The sequence below is a fragment of the Aulonocara sp. 'chitande type north' Nkhata Bay genome, linkage group LG8 (assembly GCF_057382095.1).
Source record: "Aulonocara sp. 'chitande type north' Nkhata Bay isolate Kocher_YH1m ecotype deep benthic linkage group LG8, A_spYH_male_GT1.1, whole genome shotgun sequence".
Lineage (NCBI taxonomy): Eukaryota > Metazoa > Chordata > Actinopteri > Cichliformes > Cichlidae > Aulonocara > Aulonocara sp. 'chitande type north' Nkhata Bay.
In genome coordinates, this window is record NC_141351.1 from 9,884,152 (window position 1) to 9,908,061 (window position 23,910).

Below are 23,910 nucleotides of genomic sequence, written 5' to 3' on the forward strand. Positions count from 1 at the left end.
GGCATAAACAAACACCACCTTAAAGAGACAGGCTTGCAGAAAATAAGGGACGGCAGGGCCCCTCAAGAGGCCCTCTAAGAGACAGAAACAGCTGTGGGAGTGGCAGAGGCCATTATTGATAACCAGGAATCCCCTTAGAGAGACAAGGTGAAGGGTGGAAGAACAGAAGAGGGCTATGGGAAAAAGCCTGTTAGGATTTGAGGGAACTCAATTGTTTTAGGAGAGTACCAGTGATTCAGTAAGTTTCAGTTCCAGAGAACATCCACACCTGCCAACCAAGAGCACTAATCTGGGGTAGCAGTAGGTACAGGCTCACCAGAACTGGTACAAGGGTCACAATTTGTTATTAAAAGCATAAATCCGTAAATCCAACCTGCCTTTTGTACCATTGCGACTGGTTTGTTGACACAAGGCATGTTCAATCCACGGGTTTCTGCTTTTGAAGCCAAGGAACTATTACCATGCATAAAAAAATAAAGAAATATAAACTGTTCTGTCAAACTTCACAGAACCGAGGATCTTTTTTTGGGATCCCTGCACTGCTCCTCGCCCTCCCTTCAAATGATACACGACATATTTCACTTGTCGAGGAGATATTTGTTTAAGATTAGTACAGATGTATACGGGTCAATCCAAATATCCAATTCATCACGCAACCAGGAGGGGTCAGTAACAGAGTTTATATTCAGGCTCACTATCTATATATGGGTGTGTAAGTGAAGGTGAGAGTGTGTTTAAATGTGAGAGTGAGGGGAAAGCAGAACTTCCTTTCTGCAGTACGTGTGTGCAGATTTTTTTTCTTAGAAAAACAGCTGATATAATTCTTTGACTTTAAACCTGTGCATTACTGGTTACTGTAAACCATACCTTGCCACTTTTAAGAATCTTTTGTGCATCACATTAACACATTTCTGCGTTTTTGTTCTTGCCATTCCACACTGTTTTGCTCTCATTGTGAGTAAAATAAAATAGACTTTAACATAGAAACACTGAGTGCAAAGACTCACTGGTGCAGGGGTGGGTTAGGAGGTAAAACACACGTTTTCAACACTAAGGTCAGCAGCTCCAACTGCTGGTCCCAACCTTGGCAGGCAGCAACTTTTTGTGTGGTTTTTTTTGTCAACCGAACTTGACAACTCAATCTATCATCCTTCATTCTGAGACACAGTTTAAGGCAAACACTCGAGAAAAACTGATGCGATGTGATGACACGAGCCAAAACACAGAGTTCAAGGAGAACATTTCGAGAGGAGAATGTGAGACTGTGAGAGTTTAAGCTGCTTTATGGTTTTCTGCGTCGGTCCTGTGCACAGTATTGCAGACTGTGCTTTACATGTTGTAGCTGTGTACACTGAAAAAATTGAAAGATTTCTGGTTTGAAACTTTAGATTTCACTTTAACTAAAATTAAAAATGACTTGCTGCGGAAAACAATTTGTCCTTAAATAAAGCTGTACAAATCTGAGAAAGGCGATGGTGTCACGTCACTGTGTGACATCACTGACATCGCTCGCCATAACAGTGACGTTTACCCCACCTCTCACCCCAAGGCACTTGGTACCCCCCCCCTCCCGTCCCTGAATTGGATAAGCGAAAGAAGTCGGAGGGATGGATGGACGGATGGATTCTTTCCCTTCACAGTGCACTCTGCTGTCACACCCTTTCCTGTTAAGGTGTATTTTCTTTAACCGATTCTTACCATTTTACCCACGCAGCGCACCTTTTATTGGAGAAATGAAAGCATTCTGTGCGAAATCCTTCATATCTAGCTAGCCAAATACACCAGGGGAAAAAATGTGATACAGTAAAGTTCAATTTAGCTTGCCCACAGTTGCTGAGTATCTGCAAACCACTTTGCAACCCTCATGCACCCCAGTCCCTCAACAAGAAGAACTGTCCAGATGAATTCTATGTCTGTATTTTCCCAAACATTTTTTAATGCCACCAATGAATACCTACATACGCAAAAAGAAACGTGTTCCCAGGGATCTGCAGATCAGCGCTTCCCCTCCTGTTTCTCAATCACAGACACACGATAAAAACACACACACAAAGTATGATGGGACCAGAGCCAACATCTGTCTTTGATATTATTTAACCAACCGCTTATTGTGAGAGCCCACCAGCACCACGGATGGCGTCTAGAGCTGTGTGTGTGTGTGTGTGTGTTAATCTATGAATGCGCTCCGGTGTCCATTCAGACGCTTTGGCAGGCCCGGCGTCGTTTTGTTACATCGTTTAAGGGCCGAGCCGCACGCATGTGTGCGTACGCTGGTGCGTTTGCTCGGTATGTGTGTCGGCATTTCTGAGAATGTGACTGCATACCAGTGCGCAATGTGTGTTTCCACAGACATGTGAGAACAGTGTGAGTGTGTGCGGTGGCGATCCCCCTCCACAGTGAAAGCCGCAGCCTCAAACCACATCAGAGAGTGTGTGGGAGACAGAATGACAAGGCCAGGAACCAGCCAGCGTCTGCCTGAAGCCACACACAGGCACACACACACACACATACACTCGCACTTACACATCAACTTATTGACACATACTGTCCCTTACGCGCTCTATTTCGCCGCCTAACACACACACACACATGCACGCAAACACATTTAACACCAACCGTCATTAGACCACAAGTCCTAACCAGTGGTCACCGTTTAGGCCAAGGATGCAATAGAGGGAGATGTTTATGTTTGCATACTCATAGACGGGCATTAACAGAGCGGAGAGGAAAATAGGCCATCTACCGTAAATTTGTTTTTGTTTTCATCAGTGTGCGGGTTAAATAAAAATATCTGATTTACAGCCATCTCGCCGGGCAGAGAAATAAAAAGCAAAGACGCAATAAACAGGAAAAACAAACAGAACACAGATATGCATATTCTTACATGCGCATATTACGCAGGCAAAATATGCAGCCATTCATATTCATGAACACCCCGACAAGCACATACCAGCAGAAGACAGGCGTGCTATGATGGTACTCGCCTTCTTTTCCCTTTTTCTTTCTTTCTTTTTTTTTTTTACAAACACAAACACGTTGCCGTTGCCAGCCAAAGGCCATTCGTGCAATTTCTCACGCTGACACAAGCACACGCACACACATAGACACACACACACACACAGGGACAAAGATGTGGCGCAAGTGTAGGTCATCCATGGGTGAGTGAAAGCTAGAAGCGGTGTTTTTCCTTGCGGTGGACACACATCAATTTCAAGGAAATTGCTCGCCCCATTATTGGAAAGTGTTACCGGAATGTCAATTAAGGGGGAAGTTTTTAACCTCGCACCACACAAATAAACAGTGCGCCCCGCTCCCCCTTATTAAAGGCGGTGTCAGTGCAGACAGAGAGTCTGGACGGGGGCAGAGGGGAGGGAAGGAGGAGATGAAGGGAGCGAGGGAGGCCCAGAGAAAGGGAGACGAGGAGACAGGAGATTTTTTTTTGGTGCTCTCAAAGAAATGCTTTTGGCCCCGCTTTTGTGCCGGAGGGCCCTAGACCCTGAGAACCACTCAAAACCTGGGTTCTGGCCCTGGCTCAGGCCCACTTAAGGTTGACCTCATCAGGCAGGGATCAGCTTGACAGGTGGTTGGCTCTCGGTAGGTGCAACAGCGGGAGACCAATAAAAAGGAGGGGTCAAGGCGAGGAAAGAGCAGGTCACAGAGACACAGATGGAAAAGAGAGTCAGAGGGGAAGAAGGCAAAACTAAGACAAGTGTGGTATAAGTGATAGGTGCGGAAAAGGAGCGACAGAGGGAAGAAGACCGATGTCAGTTATTAAGGAGGTCAGATGAGATGGAATATGCAAAGGAGGAGCGGGGGGAGGGGTGGAGGTGAAGGGGTAGTTTGTTTTGTGCAGGATTACTTGAAAAATACAGTGGGCACAGTGCAAATAAACATTGCGGGGGGAAGAGGAAGACGCAGGCAAAATTGTTGCAAACACATACAGAAAATTAGCTGACCATTAAAAACAACTTCAAACAAGACATTCAAAAGCAGCAAGAGAGCCAATACGACCATACTGAGAGTCAGGCTGGAGTAGATGTGGTAGATTACCTTATAGGGTCGGGCAATTAGGCGATTATAACAGCTACGAGCGGCTGGTTGGGTCCACAGCCAGTTGTTGTGTCCACTGGGATTCTTTTTAACTTGTAAAGTGCAATCGCTGATCAGGACTCGAGGTCGTACCACCTTTTTTTTAATCTTTTTGAGTTTAATTACGAGAGCTGGAGAGCTGTACACTGACACTGACAGAGGAATGTGTGACGGCAGGCGCTGTATGGTGAAAGGTTTCTTGCAGAGCAACGAACCAGTTTAGAAGTTTGTGTGTTTGACAAATTTCTGAGCTGATTAGGTATCTTGATGCATGTCATCCTCGCCCATGCATATGCATACATATATGTTAGTTCCTGTAGGGGCTGCCAGGCATCCTTCATGTGTTTGCTTTATTTAAGTCTGTCCATTCTCCCCCTATAACAAAACACTAGTGCGAACACTAGTTTTTCACAACGGCCAGCTAGAAAACACAAGACAGCCCTATGACCTGTGTATAGGAAAGATAGATCGACACAGCAGCAAATCTCTTATACGCTGATTTCATGGTCCTCACATGACCTGCTCAAACAGTACCCAAATAGTACAGGCTCTTAATGCCCAAAGCATATGAAGAGTACTGACTGACTTTTGAGAATAATCTAGAAAGACAAGGCAGAGACCCGGTCGACATCAAAACAGGTATCCTCGATTGATGCTTTACTGAACAAAGCCTCCAAAGCTGGGTGGAGTGCGCTCAGATGGCTCCAGGGGGTCTAAGTCTGCAAGCTCGCAGGCATGTGAAATGCCTTTACACAGCCAGTGTGTGGGCCTCTGTTTGGAAAAGGGTTTGCCAAGAGCCCCATCACCATAACAGATGAACAGCTGCTGAGAGGCTTTTCCATATAGCCCTGTGAGAACACACGCCGCCCCCCCCCCAAAAAAAAAAACCTGATGCAATTTCTCTTCTCGCTCTGAATGGAAAAGGTATTGAACGAGAGGGCACGACTGCAGAACTACTCGTATCCTGCAGTAATAATAAACAACTTGGGTGGGAGCGGGCATAATCTCTTGAATTATGTTTTACCATCCAGTAAGCACGGCTACACGTTCGGGGAGTCAGAAAATGTTTAAATGTCAAGCTGAGTGAGGGGGAAATCCAAAAAACTTCCCAGAGCGCAGTGTCCATGGTTATAATATTTTACACAACGTAAGCATGGAAGTGTTAGAATAAAAATATACAGAGCATACGGTATTTAATGCTGTGCATGGTAGGCTAAGGGGGATTTTAAGGGGAAAATCTCTCAGTGTAAAATGTTTAAGGAGAACATAATCAAGTGGTAGTAAGTCGGGAGGTGTTCAAGACCACACCCCATTCCCTGCATCCAGGTCATTGATACCTACTGGCAACTGGAGAGTCAGGCCACAGGTTAACCTGATGCAGAGTTAAAGGCTGGGCAACATCACGCCACCATCCTGCTGTAGGGCTGCGGGAGGTTGGGGATTAAGGAAAGACACAAACTTCAGTGTCTGTTTCTGCAGCGGTGAAGGCCGGGGAAAACAGAACAAGAGATTTCAAATCTGGTAAGCACAATGCCTAAAATACAGCCAGTGGTTAGGATGTTTGATAGCTTAGAGGGTTTAAATAGGCGCATGGGAGAAAGGAAGGGAAAAAAATGGGGGGGGGGAACAAAGGAGATTATCATACATCATCATTAGTGAACTACAGACTCCACAGTAATCCGCTGCAAGAGCTCCGATGTCAATAAGGAACCGAAATCCCGGGTCTGAGTGCAAAAAGAACCAAAGAGAGATGGAGATGGGGATGAGAGAGGTTCTTTACACAGGTATTTCACCAAAAAGAAGTCCGGCATATTCAAATAACAGGATGTTTTTTGCTTATGTTTGTAGGTAAAACAGCCATACTGTGGTTCTGATCTTTGGCCATGCTCAAGTGCATGAAAGTGGATGGAAAGAGCAACAGTTGATGCTGTAAAGAGGAGGGTATGCCTGAAAATGGGGATGAATTATATGTGTAGACGTGAGTGTGCACGGGCATCTGAGTAATAGCGTATGAGTGTGTACCAAAATAAAAAGCCAAGTGTAACCAAGCAGACTACGAATGTTCCAGACTCCAGCCACTAATGCAGGTAATTAAAAATGATGTGTTGAAATCAGTTTACATTAAGAGACACTCCACAAAACCCATTTTGCTGCGGCTGCCGTTGTTTGTTTGCAGTCATTAATCGTTTTACTGCTTTAACCCGTCCCACATCTGCATTGCGGGGGAGAGTGACAGGAAAGACGGAGGGTGAGAGAGGCTCGCCGTGCAAGCACAAGCTCATGAGCCAGACAGTCGCTTTGTGGGGCTCGGCTCGGTGAGACACCGGTAAGCGCCCCTGATTGTCAAATCGGCGCTCAGCGCGGGAATGCTGAGCACACAAAAACAGCACTGTTTCATTGACACAAAGTGGCCAAGAGCTTGGCTTCTCCTTCCCCCTTTCTGCCTGCTGCTGTGCATTCCAATAAAAGTCTCCATAGATAATGAATGCTAGTAGACTGTCCGCAGCCAAAGCTTGGCTCCGATGGCAGTCCACTGTGGTGTCTGTGTGTTAGTCATCTCAGGATGAATGAGTCACCAGAGAGAAACCTCAAGCACCACCCAGGTAACAGTTCAGTCACACAGGCAGTGAACACAGCAGCGAGATGAAGGAGAGACAGCCTGTCAGGCAGGAACTCTATTCTGTGGGATCGTGATGCCACCTTGTGGTCTCCAGAAGCATGAACACAGAAGGCAGACGCACAGAGACACAAACATTGGGGAATGTTATCAATGAGACTAGTATTAAATAGAGCAGTGTGCAAAAACTGTTGAGCTACACCTTGTTTCTGTATATTCTGCAAGGAAAATGGGAAATAGGTGCACTGATTTATTAAAACGTGCAAATTTACACTGTATGCACACAGTATATAAGGCAAAAATAATTCAAACATGCTTGAACATCAATATTTGGTATGACCACCTTTATTATTACAGAGCCTAAAATCTCTTATGTAACATTTTTTGTCATTTCTTTAAGTAGTCTTCAGGAATAGGTCTCCAGGCTTCTTGAAGGACATTCAAAGCTCTTGTTTGAATGTCGACTGGCTTTTGTTTTGTTCTCTGTCAAGATGATCCCACACTGCTTCAGTAAGGTGTGCGTCCAGGCTCTGGGGAGGCCAATCCATGACTGACAGTGCTACATTGTGTGTTTGGGATCATTGTCGTGCTGAAAAATGACACCAGTGCCAATCAGATGCTTTCCAGACCGTATTCCATGGTGAATCAAATCTAATGACACTTTTCTGTGTTCATAATTCCATCGATTTTGAGAGGATTCCCAAAATCACAGACCCCAAACCATGACAGAGCCTCCTTACACACAGCTATAGATGCTCACTGTTATACCTCTCTCCTCACATACCTCTGTACATACTGAGGATATGTAATTTGGCATACGTGGGGGACACACACAGTGTTTTCGGATCACTCTATGGCAATCCCTTTGTTGGTGTAAAAATGACTGTTTTATGCCTGTTAAGCTGTAATATCTTTGGCATTTTTCCTAGGGTTTCCCAGCAACAAAGTTCCTAAAGATATCATTTTAAATTGTTTCTTTGATAAGTTGTCTGTCATGTGCAGACACGGCACTGATCCTTGAGTTAGGTGGGTTTTTTATGTTTGAATGAGGTCAGATGTTGAGTTGCTTCAAAAAGTTTTCAAAAATCATTGTCAGGTAAAAGCTTCAGAAAGTCTGGAGGACTATTGATCAAGATCGCTGAAACAGACTGACTGGTTTCTTGGAAGCAAAATATAAAGACATGATGGGTGGCTTTATATTTGACGGTACGACACCCCTGGTACTCCAGTGTGCACTTAATGATTTGAGTAAAATATATTTTTGTAGTAAGATGTAGTAACCTTGAGCTGAGTAGATAGAGAGTCAGTCAGAATGAGAGAAAACAGCAAAGGACTGGAGATCCTTTAAATAATCTTTAAAGAGACAAGACAAGCTCTCGTGTGCTTTACAGCTAGTTGATACAAGATAAACTTGAAGAGAGCACCAAAGACCGGAGAATAAGATGAAAGGGCATCTCATGATAGATCTTACAGTGATCTCAAAGTGAAAGAAAAGTGAAGGTGTTTTCACCCAGCACTTCATCTTTTCGTGGCCTCATCGTTATACAGCTGGTTGAGTTTTCATATTGGCAATTTGGGATCAAGAGCAGGCTAATCTTGAAGAAAAATCCTCACTGCACCAGAATCTCTGATCAAAGACAGCAGAGTATGAAATCGTGGCCTAAACCACGATAACAGAACTAAGCCTGCAAAATGTGATGAAAAACCTCCCAACAAGCAAACACGACAAACCATTCTGGATGCGCAGAAGCTGGATTATCTAACGTATATGTAACAATAATTACTGGTGCACATAGAGCTGCAGTTTGCTATAGAGGCAGGCATAAAAAAATTGTTCAGCCATTTGGCAATCATTTTTCAGGGGGTGATTTACCAAGTTACAAGTTCCTGGGGTCCAAATTAAAACTATACATCAAGACAGTTTAAAACAGTATTAACATTACTCGGGACAACAATGACGATCAGCACTGAGTTAAGTTCCACAGGTGCTGCTTTAGTGAACCTGTGTGATTTTATCTGTTTATCAGAGGGCCCGACCTCTGCACACAGCAGTTTATAATAATTGTTTATGAATATTAGAGCAAAACAGGGCAAAAAAAGAAAAATGAGAATTAGCTCCCATAACCACTTCTTCCTCTGCCTCCATGTTGGCCACACCGTCAGACTAATTACCCCAGTAATCACTGTGTTAACATTATAAAGGGCCTTGAGGCTGCACTCCTCTATCCTATTTCAACTGAAGTTAGTCAGCCAGAGGAAATTATGAAGCTCTCAAAGTGCTGCTGCTGTCCTTTTTAACTCCGTCATCTCTGGCTTTAGGTGATGTTGGCACAGTGAATACAAAAATATGACATTATTGCAATCATGCTCACAACATGACTTCCCAGGCTGAGACCCTTACCTACTTTTGTACTGGGTTTTACCCATTACCAGTGATCTATCATTGTGAAATGCCTGGCCCATGCCTAAACCAATGTTCAGAAAACAATTTTGTCAGTGTCTGAAGCCTAATCTGGGGTTTTTATTTTGTTTTTGCTGTTATTTATTCCTCCTTTTGTGCCAGAGAACAAAGAAATCTCATCCTACATATTTATGAATCTGGATCCCAGATATAAAGACAGCAAAACAGACGGGACACGGATAAACATTGGCCTCTGCCACCGGTGAATGCCAGCTTGTTTGCCAACAGGCCAGTGGCAATTAACAAGGTGATTACACACTGCTCTATGAATTAACAATTAACAAAGCTGAGTATCTATGTTATCCTGGCAACTTCATGTGGTACCAGAACATGAAAAAATCCCATGCAGACAATTTGTCGAATCATTACCATAATGATTCGACAAATCGTCTGCATGATTTGTTTTCTTCAATGTGACCTTGAAGAAAACGGTGATGCACTGATTTCTTCAAGGTCACATCTTACCTCTTGTTTAACTCTGGCCTATCATAACGCTGCTGATTTTTCTCATATATAGCGATGGATTCTCTTAAAGTAGCTCTTAAATCTAAGCTAAACAGCAGGTACACAACTCTGGCCCCACCTGCTGTTCAAACCTTCTGTTTGCACAGGGCAGCAAATCAGAAAAAAGTTGCCCAAAACAGAGGGTGGCTTTAATCTAGAGGCCCTAAAACGGCTTGTTTCACACAGAAATGTGGGGCTACATCAATGCCCAGTCAGAAAAACAATGACCCATGAATAATGCAAAGCTGCTTTAACAGAGTCCAAAGAATACAAATAAGGAGCTGGAAATGAGCAGAACTGGTCCACTTTAAGCGCTGAAAGCCTGACTGATAAAACACTTTATGTAATAAAGTAAAAACAATAAAGAATCAATTAAAGGCTTGAAGAATAAAAGCTGTGAGCTCTGAGGCTGAGTAGCCACAAACAGACAAACAAAAACACACAGTGTTGCCCCTCAGCCTCCTAGCAGACGCTTCTGTGCTATGAATTTGAATTTGAGGTGACAACTTTCTTAAGTTAGATTTTCAGAAACCTTGCCCTAACCCTACCTGCACGTATGGTATGAATTTGAAAATCCTACCTCACTTGCTTCTCAAGTTCTTGTGTTCAAAAACGTGGGTTTTTAGGCCGCCGCCTGCCTGCCCACAAACCTAGCAGGTGGACAACAACATCAGCCTTTTTTACAGCTGAGGGGTAAACACTCTAGGTAGTTATTAAAACAAAACTAGCCCTAAAATAAAGTCAATTCTGGGATTCTCAGGAAATTGTTACCAACAATAGGTGCTCATTCTTGCCCTCTAGTGGACAAGAATCCCACAGACCTACGTCGAATCAGTAATGAGAAAAAAAATGCGTTTGCTGGATTTACGGCTAACAAAAGCATCCAGTGTGATCTATTTTGAGATCACTGAGGTACACAAGCCATCTTAGGATACATCAGATGGTGGCTTAGCAATGAAAACAAATGGAAAGCTCCATGAGCCACGTGAAAAGAACACAGTCCATCCAAACAGGGTTTTATCTTTTTTGTCTGTAGCATAAATTTGTCTCAGACAGATGGGGAATAAACTAAACGGCTGTCGAGCACGGAGAGTTTCAAACTGTGAAGATGCTTCTGTCCTCGCTTGCTAATTCCAAACACAACTAGGAAGGCTCATTCTTATTATGAACACAATATATTCTGTGTTCTCGGATTCACCAATCACCACAAGTGTTTTGTGAGCAGACGGTCAGTCAGGGTATACACCAAGAGTAGAATAAATGTAAATCAGCTGCTTCGTAGACCCCCCGCACTCACCACCTCAGCTCAATGCTTTTCGTTCGAGGTGTAAACAGGCTGACTTACAAATAGATAAAGTGGCGAAGCAGACGTCACAGAAACACTTGTGGTCTTCATCTAAGCCTCGCCAGTGGCCTTTAAATGTCTGATTTTTCAGAGTATTTCTCATGTGTGTTAAGTGTGTTTTTATGAGCTATTATGTGCGAGCACACTCTGTGCCCGTTTCCTGATAACATAAAAGAGCATAGCCGCAGGTGGCGATATCAAGTTTCTCAAACCAATCCAGGCGACCCAGAGCCTTTGACCAAAGCAGCATGCTGAATATAATTCGCCTTATTCAACAGTCTAGATACCACTGAGATTCCTGCCAGTACAGTATCAGGACTCCTGCCACCATGCGAGGAGCACATCCACGTACGTGATTTGGTTGAAATCTCTCTTGTGGTGTTTCCTGTGGGTTTCCGGTGAATATGGAAATGATGAAAAACAATTATTTGCGTTCCCTGTGCTTTTTTTGTGTGTGTAATTTTTAATATATTGCTTTAATAGAGAATCTATGTGAGTCACCAGAGGATGTGTCAGACCAAAGTGCAGCGAATACGCACGAACATCCCATTATGTAGTTACAGCCATTCAATCAACAGAAATGATACGATCTGTACTTTGATTATGTGGTTAGTCAGCCTCTTAGCTTGCTGTCAGTAGGCTTTGAGTGCATTTGCACGTCAGCCACACATTTAAATAAATAAAGGACACACAGGCACATACATGCATACATATTTACACTGCATAGGCAGCATGTCAAGAGATGAAATTACAGCAGATAGAAACAATAACTGTTGAAAGGCACACTGCTGTCAGTGGAGAAAATGATCCTTCCTGCAAATACAATTTGCAATCCCTTTGTAATATTACAGTAATATTACTCTTGTACATTGCAAACAGTCCAACTACATCATCTGTGGTTTGCATATGGCTTAAACAGGCTTAAAATGTGTTTTTCTACACAAAACCACAAAAACTGTGCAGCTGTTACCTAATGTACACAGCCTTATGTACTGACATAAGGTAAAAAAAATTCAATTTTTCTAACAGGCTTGAAAGTCAAGGCTGTTTTACCTCTTTCATGACCTCCTACAAACATTTTGACCCATCACTCCATAAGACCTGAGTTTCATCCCAGTTCTTGTGTAATTTTGCGTACCTCTGCCTTTTCTCCCTCTTGACAGCCACTCTTCCACTGAGAACATTTCTGATGACGCTTCAGGGCAACAGCTAATAGCTCTTTGGCAAACACCTATTGAGTGCTAACATACTATTTTATACCTCTCTTACTGTGGTATTTTTCATAAATTCAGTTAATGAAATGGGAAAAAATCTTGTGTTTTGCAACAAGTTTCTTAATACATAATACTCATATACTCATATTTGCAAATTATGGTAGACTGAATCATTCATCACTGTAAAGTCAGATTACTCATGATTTAGCTGGTCACTCTCCCCCGGGCTCTCTCAGCAGAGTGTCTGCAAAGAAGTGGAGAGAGCTGCATCTGTGCAGCTTTGCTCCTCCAACTTTGCCACATAGCATGCTGTAAGAAAGGTGACAGCTAACTGAGGGCGTTATACAACTGTGGGAAACTCTGGATTTTATATATGCAGAACTGCAGAGTTTCTTGACTGTGTAGCTCAACAAGTAAAAGTTGACAAAAGTGCGAGGTGTTTTCGGTATCCCGGTGAGCGAGACACATTTTCACTCACAAGTGTACAGCTTGTAACAATATAAAGAAAGGTCAATAAGGGTCGTAAAAGCCACGAGCTGCTTCTGTTCTGGGTAGAGCACGTGATTAGTGGTGTTTCAGTCTAAAATACAAAACAGCTTCACCGTGACAGTTGTTGCTGAACAGATAGCACTGCCTGTTGACCTGAAGACCCTGAAGATAGGCCCTCACAGAGTGTGACAGTTTAAAGGGAGATGGCATTGATATCGTTACAACAGGTAATTAACTCGGACCATAATGTAGAGTTTGGCAGCCTTACAAACACGGGTTACTTTCTCTCCTTCTGTTCTCTTACTCCTACCTGAAAAGCTTTAGTCTTTTCTTTTTTGTTACAATAATTACAATTCCATATTTAGTCCAAAGAATGAAAAACACTGAAACATTTTTCCTTTAAACACCTAATCCGCCTCCATTAGTATCTCCGAAAGATACTGTAGATTACTTCTAACATGCGTGCCAGCAGGCAGGCCTTCTGCAGTGTGGGCCGACTTGCGCTAATATTAAGGCATTGTTTCTCTGCTGTGTCACAGTCAACCTCCATAGCACAACACTAAATACTGCAGCACAACAGTTGTTTGCATGAGGCAGCAGGCTGAGGCGTAGTTGTTTTTGTCACGGCAATTTTCGCGTCGCTCTGGAGAGCATACAAGTGTTGAGCAACAACACGGCTCTGAATGTTTTATCTGTGCATCCGCAAACGAAAAAGGAAAGACTGAGTGATACAGAGAGAAGACAACATATTTAAAGCAGGTATGATGCAGTAGTAAAGTACATTTGACATTTCCTCAATTACAGTGTACTAGAAGACAATACAATGTGAACTCTCACCCCAAAACACCCGCGGCAGGTCATCAGATCCAGTGCTGTTCCCATTTCTAGTAAAGATGGCCAACTGTTTAAATGTGATGGAAGTTAATAAAATGAACTTCTTCCCTTCTATTTTCAGCCCGACTATTGTGACCACGAACTGATCTGACACCAAACTGTTGATTGGCTCAAGTGTATGAAAGGAAAATAAAAAATGGCTAATCCCATTTAAAGTTCAGTTAAGTATATTCTTGTGATCCACATCCAGCAGTATGCCAGAGAAAAAACACCCCACACACACCTTAAATTCTCCCACTGAGCTATCCACTAACCTGTCCTGGTCTCCTGTTGCGCCTGTGACACCCGAGAATCAATTACAACGCTTCGGCTGGTAATGAGGTCTCCAATTACCTGATCCACAGGCTAACGGACAATATACAGGTCTTTAATCTTTCATGCGCCTTCAACAAGCCCGCTGCACTCGTCTGGCAGCATTTCCCCCCAAAGATCTGACGCAACCAACACTGTTACATGCAGCTTACGGAATTAAGCTCAAATCAAAACATCATTTTAAGCAGCAAGTGGGGTAATTATACTTTACTAATTAGATAAAATGAAAAGGACCAGGGACCAGTAATTTTGGAAGCTTGAAATTAGCCAGCAGCTTTGGGTTTCCTAAGCTGACCACTTGATGGATGTCATTTTAATTGCCAAAGCTCCAAAACTGGAGTAGCTACAGTCCTACAGTCCTCCCTATATATATATAAAATAGACTTTATTTATTTTTACCTATTGTTTCAACTTTAACAGAATAAACTTGAGTATATATGCAAGACTAAAGTAAAATAGGTAGCATGTCAGCTAAATTCATTGTGTTTTTTGCGGTATTGTTTCCATTTTTTAGCTGCACTGTGGTGCAGTAGTTAGCACTGTTGCCCCTTTCTGTTTACATTTTGCATGTTCTCTGCAAGTGCTTGGCTTCTTCCAAAACTCATGCAATTAAAGGGGTTAGGTTAATTCTTAATTGCCTATAGGTGTGAATGTGAGTGTGAATAGTTGTCTGTCTCCCTGTGTTGGACCTGTGACAGACTGGTGACCTGTCCAGGGCGTACCTCGCGTCTCACCCTAAAGTAGCTGGGTTAGGCCCCAGCCCGCCTGTGACCCTGAATCGGATAAGCAGAAGAGAACGGATGGATGGATGGATGGATGGATGGATGGATGGATGGATGGATGGATGGATTTTGCACCATTTTGCACCTTATGCTGTATTCTCAGGACTGTCAGCCCTAGATTTTTTCCTTGCACTCTCCTCTTTATCAGCTTTGATCACCATAGTTTCTCTTGCTCATTATCTTTCATGTATCAGGACAACAAAGCTTTAAAGCGATAACTTGTTTTTTGGGGGTTGTTTTTATCATCACATGTTAACAGTCGCCTTCCCTCAGGGTGACGAGCAGGATTTATTTGGTAAAGTTGAAAATAGCCACAGAGTCACAAGCACACAGCTGTATAAATTAATTAAAGATAAGGAAAGAGCGAGTGGGACGAGCTGTCTTCATTTGGGAGCTGCTGTGAATGTCTGCATGAAGCTGCACTCACAGCAAGTGAGAAAACTTAAGTCATGCTCTGCCGAACGGCCATATGTTCTGTGGCCGGAAAAACCTTTAATCCTAAGTGCCTATTTAAATGAGCCGGCTTTGAGATGTGTGAAAAAAGGGGATGAAGGAAACAACGCCATGATGATACAGGATTTAGCTGGACACGGCTGGGTGGGACCGAATCAAATAACAGGAAGTGAAGGAATCAAACTTACAAACTTCCTCTTTAGCTTTCCCTTCCCACGGTTCTGTTTGCCCTCGACCGCAGTCACTGCGCCAAAGTCGGAGCCCATGTCTAGGTGCTCATCGGCTGACATGCTCTTGCGCAGGTAAGCAGCCCGCGCCCGGAAATGGGAGAACGGCGACTGGGAGCGTGGACGGGCCTCGGTGCAGCCGCTAGTCTCATTGTCACCTTCCATGTCATCCTCCAAACGCCAAAGCTCCCCTGGATGAAAACAAAAAGACAAATTGAAAGACAAATTGTCTTTAATTTGTCTTAACTGAAGACAAATAAAGACATCACAGTGGCATTACATGAAGGCAACAATAAGAAGAAAGGAGAAGAAGGGAGAAAAAAGACAGGAGAATAAATGAGAGCAGGACCGACTGGACCGTGCGCAATTACTGGAAACTCACTCTACAAATTCTGAGCTATCATCCCTGATTGCTTCCATAAAACATTTCCAGAAAGTAATTTAGCTTCCTTTATAGGTAAAATACTTTATAACCGCAGCATTATTCTCACCATGCCTCCTGAACAGCGTGATTATGATTTCATATGCTGGACAGAGAGGGCGTTTTTCTCCAAAGCGCTGACATGATGTCTGAGTTCTCACAGTCACACCACAGAGATGGATGAGTGCTGTCAGAAACTGCCTCAGACAAAAAAAAAAAAAAAAGAAACTGCCTCAGCTCCACTAATCAGAGACAACTTCCATCGCTCTGCATTTGACGGACGTCAGACGTCTTGTCGCATCCCGTCTGCGGCATCTGACCAACGGCATTCAAAAAAAACACGCAGCCATATGCTGAGTAAGCAAAATCAGCCGTCTTCATCAAGGTATTAACAACGACAGCAGTGAAACGTGCTCATGATTCAAATATCATCTCAAATTATAGTAGGAAAATGAGCACACAGTGTACTTCCCAGCCCCCAATGAATCACTGTATAAGGTTAAGAAGGTCAAAGTCGCAGACATTTCTCTGCTGTAAATACTTTTATTAAAACATCAGATAATTGAGTGCAGTCAGGACCACTGGAGTCAAAACCAGAAAAATATATAAAAACTGGTATTTATATGTTTTTCAGTCTATTTGGCTGTAATGCATTTATATGGCTCTGTTCTGGAGAGCCTCCCCGCTCTTCCAAGTGCACCTCTCCTCACATCCATGTGCATATGTGGAAAGCTGGAAAGGTGCAGAGAGCAGCAACAAGAGCCCATCAGAGAACCAAACAGGTATTAATGACGACAGACATGACAGAGCAGAGAGGCTGCAGTGCAAAAACTCCCTTTTTCAGACAGGAGCATTCCTAAATCTGTTTATGTGATATCGTTACCTCATATTACACCATTTCACTCTTTAGTTGGGTTTCTTTAATGCAAATTTTAGTGATTTTCTTTACTGCAGGATTGTGTCGTATGATTGCATTTGGTTTTTACTGTTTCTTTTATTATTTATGTGGATAATTTCTTGAGGGCCTGTCTGTAAACCAAAAGTTTATCAGCAGGGACGATAAATAAAGAAATGAGAAATGAGGTGGAAAGCCACTAAAATCTTTTATATAGGCTTTCCTGTCAGGTTCATTAAGTTACAGTCCATTATATTTATTTTAAAGAAAAATATATTAGTTATATGCATTAAATGGGCTACATTTATATTCGCACTTTATTAGGTACACCTTACTAATACCAGGCTGGATCTCCTCTTGTCTTCAGAACTGCTGTCAGCAAGATGCTGGAAACATCCTTTTTAATTGGCTCCTTGGGGATAAAGTGTTTTTGAATTTGAATGTCCTCAGACATGATGGCATCACACAGTTGCTGCAGATTTGTTAAATGCACTTCCACAATGGGAATCTCCTGTTCCTCCACATCCCAAAGGTGCTCAACTGGATTGAGATTTGGTGGATGTGGAGGTCATTTGAGTACAGTCAACTCAGCAGAAGTCCACACCAGGTGGTCTTCCACTGCTATACACCATCTGCTTCGAGCTTTAATGCATTGTGAATTCAGAGATGCTCTTCTGCATACCTTGGTTGTAAGTAGTAGGAATCTTTTCAGTTTCTATTGCCTACCTATAAGCTTGACAAAATCTGGTCATTCTCCCCTGACCTCTGGCACCAGTAAGGCATTTTCGAACTGCCTCTCACTGGATATTTTCTCTCTTGTGTGTTGTGTGGGAAACTCCCAGCAAATACTCAAACCAGCACCAATAACCATGCCATGTTACAAGTCACCCAAATCCGCTTTCTTCTCCGTTTAGATGACGTTTGAACCTTAACAAGTCGCCTTGACCATGTCTACATGCCAAATTGCACCGAGCTGCTTGGCTGATTAGTTATTTGCATTAATAAGCAGTTGAACTGATCCACTGAACATTTCTTATTGGTTACACAAATTTATGTAGCACTTAACTGTATAGATACAGTGGCTCCAGTGCAGTGGTTTTTACATTTGCATAACAATTGAAAGATCCCCAGTTTAATCCTGGGAGGATCAAAGAAGAGCACACTGCTTGGACACATGTGGAGATACCTGCTGTGGTGACAGCTTGTGATTAAGCGAGGAGCTGAAAAGTCATTTTTGTGTTATTTATTTATTTTTATTTTTTGGTACACACATAGCTCTTTTTCCCCTCACGCCCTGGGGCTCAAACCTCTGGAGGCACCCCGCTCTACCTCCCGAGCCACAGCTGCTGTGATTCATTATTCATTATATCCATTATTAAAAGAGTAAAACTGCAGCTCTTTTGGCAGTGAGTGTTTTGTGTGAGCTTATGAATGATCTCCAGAGTGTGAAATATAACCTGTGTATCAGTTCCACAGTCTGAGCCGCAGCCAAAGCCGGGCCAAATAATAAAAGCAACAAAATGACTGAGCCTGATCCCTAATACAGGATGTTGCTTAAATCCACAAACCGAATGCAGCTGGATTATTAAACAACTTGGATTTTTAGAAAAAAGTTGTCTGCATACCGAGACATAAACAGAGGTAGAGAGAGAAAGAAAGAGGGAGGCAGCATCATGGTCGATGACAGTGGTCGCTAGGCAACAAGCAGCCACGTGAGACCAAACTCTCTCTCAATTTGATATTTTCAGCAGAGCAGGAGCCGTGGAAGAAAAAAAATAGGCAGAGAGACAGACACCAACACGCCATCAGACCCAGATAATTAGTCTAGATGTAAAAGGACATAAGATGGAAGCACTTGGACTAAATCAACCAATCACTGACAGAGAGCTGAGTTATTAGACGTAGTAAAGGGGAAGATTTATCAGATCAGAGCAGCGAGGGCTCGGGATTCACTCGATGCTACTCGGCCAAAGTGGGTTAGTGATGACATTCACATAGTTCAAACTGCAGCCAAAATAGGACAGAGAAATGTAACGAGAGGGAGGAAAAGGGAAGCAGGGATACTGGAAGTCTCTTTCAGAGACAATGGATTCACTTCTGCCATGTTCACTTTATTCACTTTAGTCATGAATTTTAACAAATAAGCTCTCTTATTGTATTAAATGTAGTTTATTACTGAACCTAAACATCTAAGTAACTTTAATACATTTATTAAAAAAAAACACTTTCATACCACCATAGATGGAAGTGGCGATATTATTCTTTTTTAAAGTTCCAGATTTGTATTCTTAGAGTAGCTTTTACATGATTCACAGATCGAAATAATCCTCACACAGGCCCTCAGTTCACTCTTTCTGAAACAGGACATTTATTCTCTGTCACTCTTCCTATTACGCTACGCTACATAAAAGGCAATGCTACCAGTGTAGGAAAACCTTAACTCTCTATATATTAAGTCTCCTTCATTTTAATAGTTCACTTATAATATAAATAGTAAAAAACATCAGTAGGTTAAAGCAGACCAGACTGCAAGCAGACCAGCAATGAACTGAAGAAACACCTGTGAGTTAAAGCTCAGGGCACAGCCGAGCAGTCTCACACAGGAGCTGGTGGTAACTAAAGTTGTCGCCTCGCTTTAGTCATCCGCAAAGTGTGCAGATCAGCTGCGTCCTCAGTGAACTAGAAAAGAGAGCACTGGCATGAGTTGGTTTTTTTGGGTTTTTTTACAGTATTTTGATGTGAATTATTTTGAACACAATGTGAATTTCTCATTTTTAATAATCACGGTCAAATCCAGTTTATTGTGACAACACCAGTTTCTTGTATGTAGAAGGTTTTTACAGATGGGTGGGTCTGCCGTACTCGCAACTAAGGCTATGACCATAATAATCATATCAGTTCTTAATGACATCACACAGAGCCAAAAGTAGAAAACAGCCGTCCGATTATTTTAGTATATTCACCTATGGTATCAATTAGAAACTCCTACATTGGCTCGTTCTTGAGTTATCCCATTAAGTTGCAATATATTTGACCTCTCAGGGCCACCGTAGAATAGTCTGTCCTCAACGAAGTGGCGCACAGGAGGTGAGAAGCATGGAAATGCTGATGTTATCACTGACAGAACCTTGTTCAGTATTTTCTTCTACACCATAACAAATATCATTCGCACAGCTTTCTATGAAATATCATGATATCATTTTGAGCCTACATCTCAAATAGTAGGTCCACCTTAACATAAATCAACCTCAGAAAGGTTTACTTTCAGGTTGCTTGATCTTATTATTTATAATTTTCTGTACACATGTATCATGTGAGGTCCCATTCACATTGATTGAAATTTGTACCAGCACTGACTGCAGAGCCGGGAGACAGCGAAAGAAGACAGAAGCCAATCAAGAAAGAGGGGAGGCAAAATAAAGCCCTTGCTGTATCAGCATCTCGTCCCCTCTAAGCCCTCTCACGCACTCTAAAATGCGCCGCTCCACAATGACCTTCACGGTGAAGAGAACGAAAATATCAGATATCTTCTGGATGAGATTTTTTTTTCATTACAATGTGAGCAGCTGTTTTAGCTCATTTCAAAGTTTTTACCGCCTATGTTGCTGCCTGCGTCTCTGCCAATCCAGTGGGACTGAGTGACTTCAAGAGGAACCTATTTTTTTCTTATTTTATTTAGGTCTTCCTCTCTGATGCTGGCTGCGTCTTTTTTGGAGTTACATACTTCTTGCAGTTTCAGGATGAGCTCCTGTGCAGATTTCTCTTGTATTAAACATCACAAGTGAGAATGATAACGTGGTATTTTCCACCTTAATCCAACATTTGAAATGTGCCAAAAGTCATCTCTTCTCTCAGAGCTCCATGCTGTCAAGCTGAGTGACATCAGTCAGCAGTGATAGTGAAAGTGTATGTCTATCAATACGTGTGAATGAGGAGACAAGCGTTAGGATGTCTAGCTCAATGTCTAGCCTTGATCTTTAGCTTTGAGCTCTGGTTTGATGGTGCTTGGCTTGTTCAGGGTTGAAGGGAAGATTAGTTTCCAAATCAGGCACTTTGAAAAAGTATCTGAGCTGCTTGAAGAAATTAGAAATGCACTGCCTAAATAGCACAAGCACAGATTTCATGAGAAATGATTTAAATTGGCCATAATGTTTAGTTTTTGTCTTAACAGATAATCAAAGGTTTGCATTAATTCACTCGCATTAAATCGAAATTTCCCTGATTCATTTCTCTCCTGCCTTCAGTTTCAGGTGTCTGCTATTGTGGTGTTTCTATAGAAGAGCTCTTTTTGATCTATACAAATCAAAGCCCAACTGTGAAGGGCTTTCTTTCACATAAAAATCCCTGCCACCTATAAATGTTTTCATCCTCAAAAAAAGCCCTCATTTGTCTTTAAGATGAAAGCCTTCGCTGTCAGCGGGCTTACACCGTCAGAATTCTCCATGACAGTTTCCCCTCTCCTGGGAGGGAGCGGCGTTTGATTCCTACACAAGAGGAGGAGAGAAGAGAGAAAACAGTGAAAAGATATACACTGTTTTCTCTTGTACATGCAGCTGCTGAGACAGATGGCTGCTGGGCGCTCTCAGCCAAGTGAAGCATAAGACAGGATATCACAGAACCAATGCAGGTGTGGGCATTTGAACAGAAATAAGAAGACTTTAGCTTAAGCTTTTACTGCCCTTTAAACTCTTGTATCGCCGCCACAAGATCATTTTCAAATAACTAACCCTTTGAGTTGCGCTCAGGCCAGAGACTGCCGTTTCATGGTGAAAAATGAAAGACAGAGCAAAGTTCACCAAGAAAAAAAGAGCACTTCTAGGTTAAACCCAAGTGGCAAATTTCATACAGGGTGCCTTTACACTTGCTCAGTATCTGCAAGCTGCTTTGCAACCCACCTCTGCCACACTTCCTCCTTTTCATGCTGTTTCTTACTTTATCCATGCCAAGTATGTTTTGAGCAGGGGTCTTGCTGCTGCTGCTTTCCTCACCTCCATCTTTCCATAGATACACCATAGTAGGGTTGCCAACCGTCCCTTAAAATACGGAATCGTCCCGTATTTCGAAACAAAAGTACACGTCCCGTATTGAGCTAATAAGGGACGCACTTTGTCCCGTAATATAGTGAGAATCAAAAGTAGTCTATAAATGTTAATGGAATTAACGCTTTGTTTGAAAACATAATTCCCAGCCCCTCTCCTGCTTTGTGACCAATGAGCTGACAGCACACTTATGACAATTCGAGTATGACAATTCAGATTATCTCATTGGTCGAGGAAAGGTCGCTTACAGAGAAAATACCGGAAGACAACAGATGACCACAACAACAAGCATGGCCAACAGGGAAACAAACGCCGACACTGCGGTGCAAGTCTCGGATGACAGTACACCTAAAGCTGGGCAGACACTGTGCGATTTTCAAACTGTACGATTGACTCGCAGGGGTTAGAAGTTGGTAGGTCACGATGCAGGTCTCACACTATACCGCCCGATGCTCTGATGCGACCTGAGTGCTCACACTGTGCCTCCATAAAATGAAGGTTATAACAGACAATCTGTCGCTCGCTCTCTCTGTCTTTCACACCACCACCATCAACTTTGCTAAATTGCTAATGAAAAACACTGATCAGGCAGCTGTGATTAAGCAGCAGTGTAAATCCAACTGTTTTCACGGTTGTTGTGGTCGTGATAATTTTGTGATGCCACATCGAAAAGGCTCGGATGAGCTTTCTAAAGTTCTACAAGTTGTGCCTCCATGGCTTGTGTCCAGATCACACGCTGCACAGCCGTGCTGCGCCGTCTTTTTCACCAACGTTTACGTGTTTGCGCGTGCGCAGTGTGAGCGGCTGCGGTGACACCCTCACGAGCGATTGATGATCGGGAGCTGGTCGTGAGGTGTTAATCGCTTCTCGTTACCCCACGTATACTACACGACGCACGATGAAGGCCAAAATCGGTCTGATCACCAAATCCGTCGCACGACTCAGAAATCGTCTCAAAATGGGCCAAAAATCGCACAGTGTGAGCCCAGCATTAGAGCAGCAATGTTTGTTCACTCAGAGAAAGAAAAATAGGCTGTAAAAGTACAGGGAGGAATGGGAAAAGGAAAACACCTGGCTGGAAAAAGTTAATATGGGCATGTGCAGTGAATATCAGCGCTATGTGGCCAGAAGTGTGATAATATAACTTATTTTGTGTAATAAACATCTGTAAGGATAGATGATTACAACAAATAGATGACTAATACATAAAAGTAATACATAGATGAATAATGATGATGAGTTAAGATGCGTAATCATGGGAACAAGCGGGTTTACAAACAGGAGCAGCTGATTAGCATTAGAAAAGCTGAAATAATACCTCAACTGAAGCCAATTGTACTAAATGCACTAAATGTGCACTGTTACAAGAATGTTTTTCTTTCTATTGTTTTCTATTATTTTAAGTTAAGCAGGACAGAGTTCTTTTAAAGAAAGATTTACTTATATTCTCAAAAGTTAAGCATGACAGGCTTCTGTTTAAGAAGGAGACCTGTTTTACTGTGTTAATGTTGTCATTTTGAGCTAAAAATAAATGGCTAAATGATCATTTGTTTCCCATGTGTTCATATCACAAAGAATATGCATCTGCTTAAATCAACTTCAAGTCAAATGGTTAAAAAAATAATTTCACACACAAAAAAAGAGCTACCACACTGGGAAGCATAGCTGGACTGGCCATCGGGCATACCGGGCATTTGCCCGGTATGCCCGATGGCGATTTTTTGTTTTTATGGGCCGATGGATTTTTTTTTTTTTTTTTTTTTTTTTTTTAGGAAGGGTATATATAATGAAAGGTGTTGGATTGGCCAATTGGTCATGATCGACTCTGGGCTGGACCAATTACAGCCGAGGAGGCTGGATGCACCCTCCCCCTTGTTTAGCAATCACGTGATTTTCGCGCATTGCATGCCGGGAACTCGTGGCAAAACAATCCAAGTACCGCATCAAATGCAAACATTTGCAGCACCGCAAAACGTTCATTCTCCGGTTCCAATACCTTCTTTTTTTTTCTTTGCCGCACAAAAAAGGAATGTACAAAACAAAAGGAGAACAATGCCGGTCCGTACAAAGACAGACTCGACGAAAAGACAAAGAAAAGATACGAGGAAAAAATCAAAGGAGTGAAAGAGTGGACAAAAGACGTCAGCGTGCTGCCCAACTTTCACCAC

The 23,910-nt window shown here is 42.5% G+C and overlaps 1 protein-coding gene across 2 annotated transcripts in view; it reads right to left on the reverse strand.

Moving 5' to 3' along the window:
• The window catches only part of ankfn1b (ankyrin repeat and fibronectin type III domain containing 1b), a 157,340-nt gene that overhangs the window by 94,897 nt on the left and 38,533 nt on the right, over positions 1 to 23,910 (reverse strand). For both annotated transcript variants that reach the window (XM_086303387.1, XM_086303386.1), the window contains one exon: positions 15,349 to 15,578. In XM_086303387.1, coding sequence (XP_086159513.1) covers positions 15,349 to 15,578 — 230 coding nt within the window. The remainder of the gene's footprint in view (positions 1 to 15,348; positions 15,579 to 23,910) is intronic.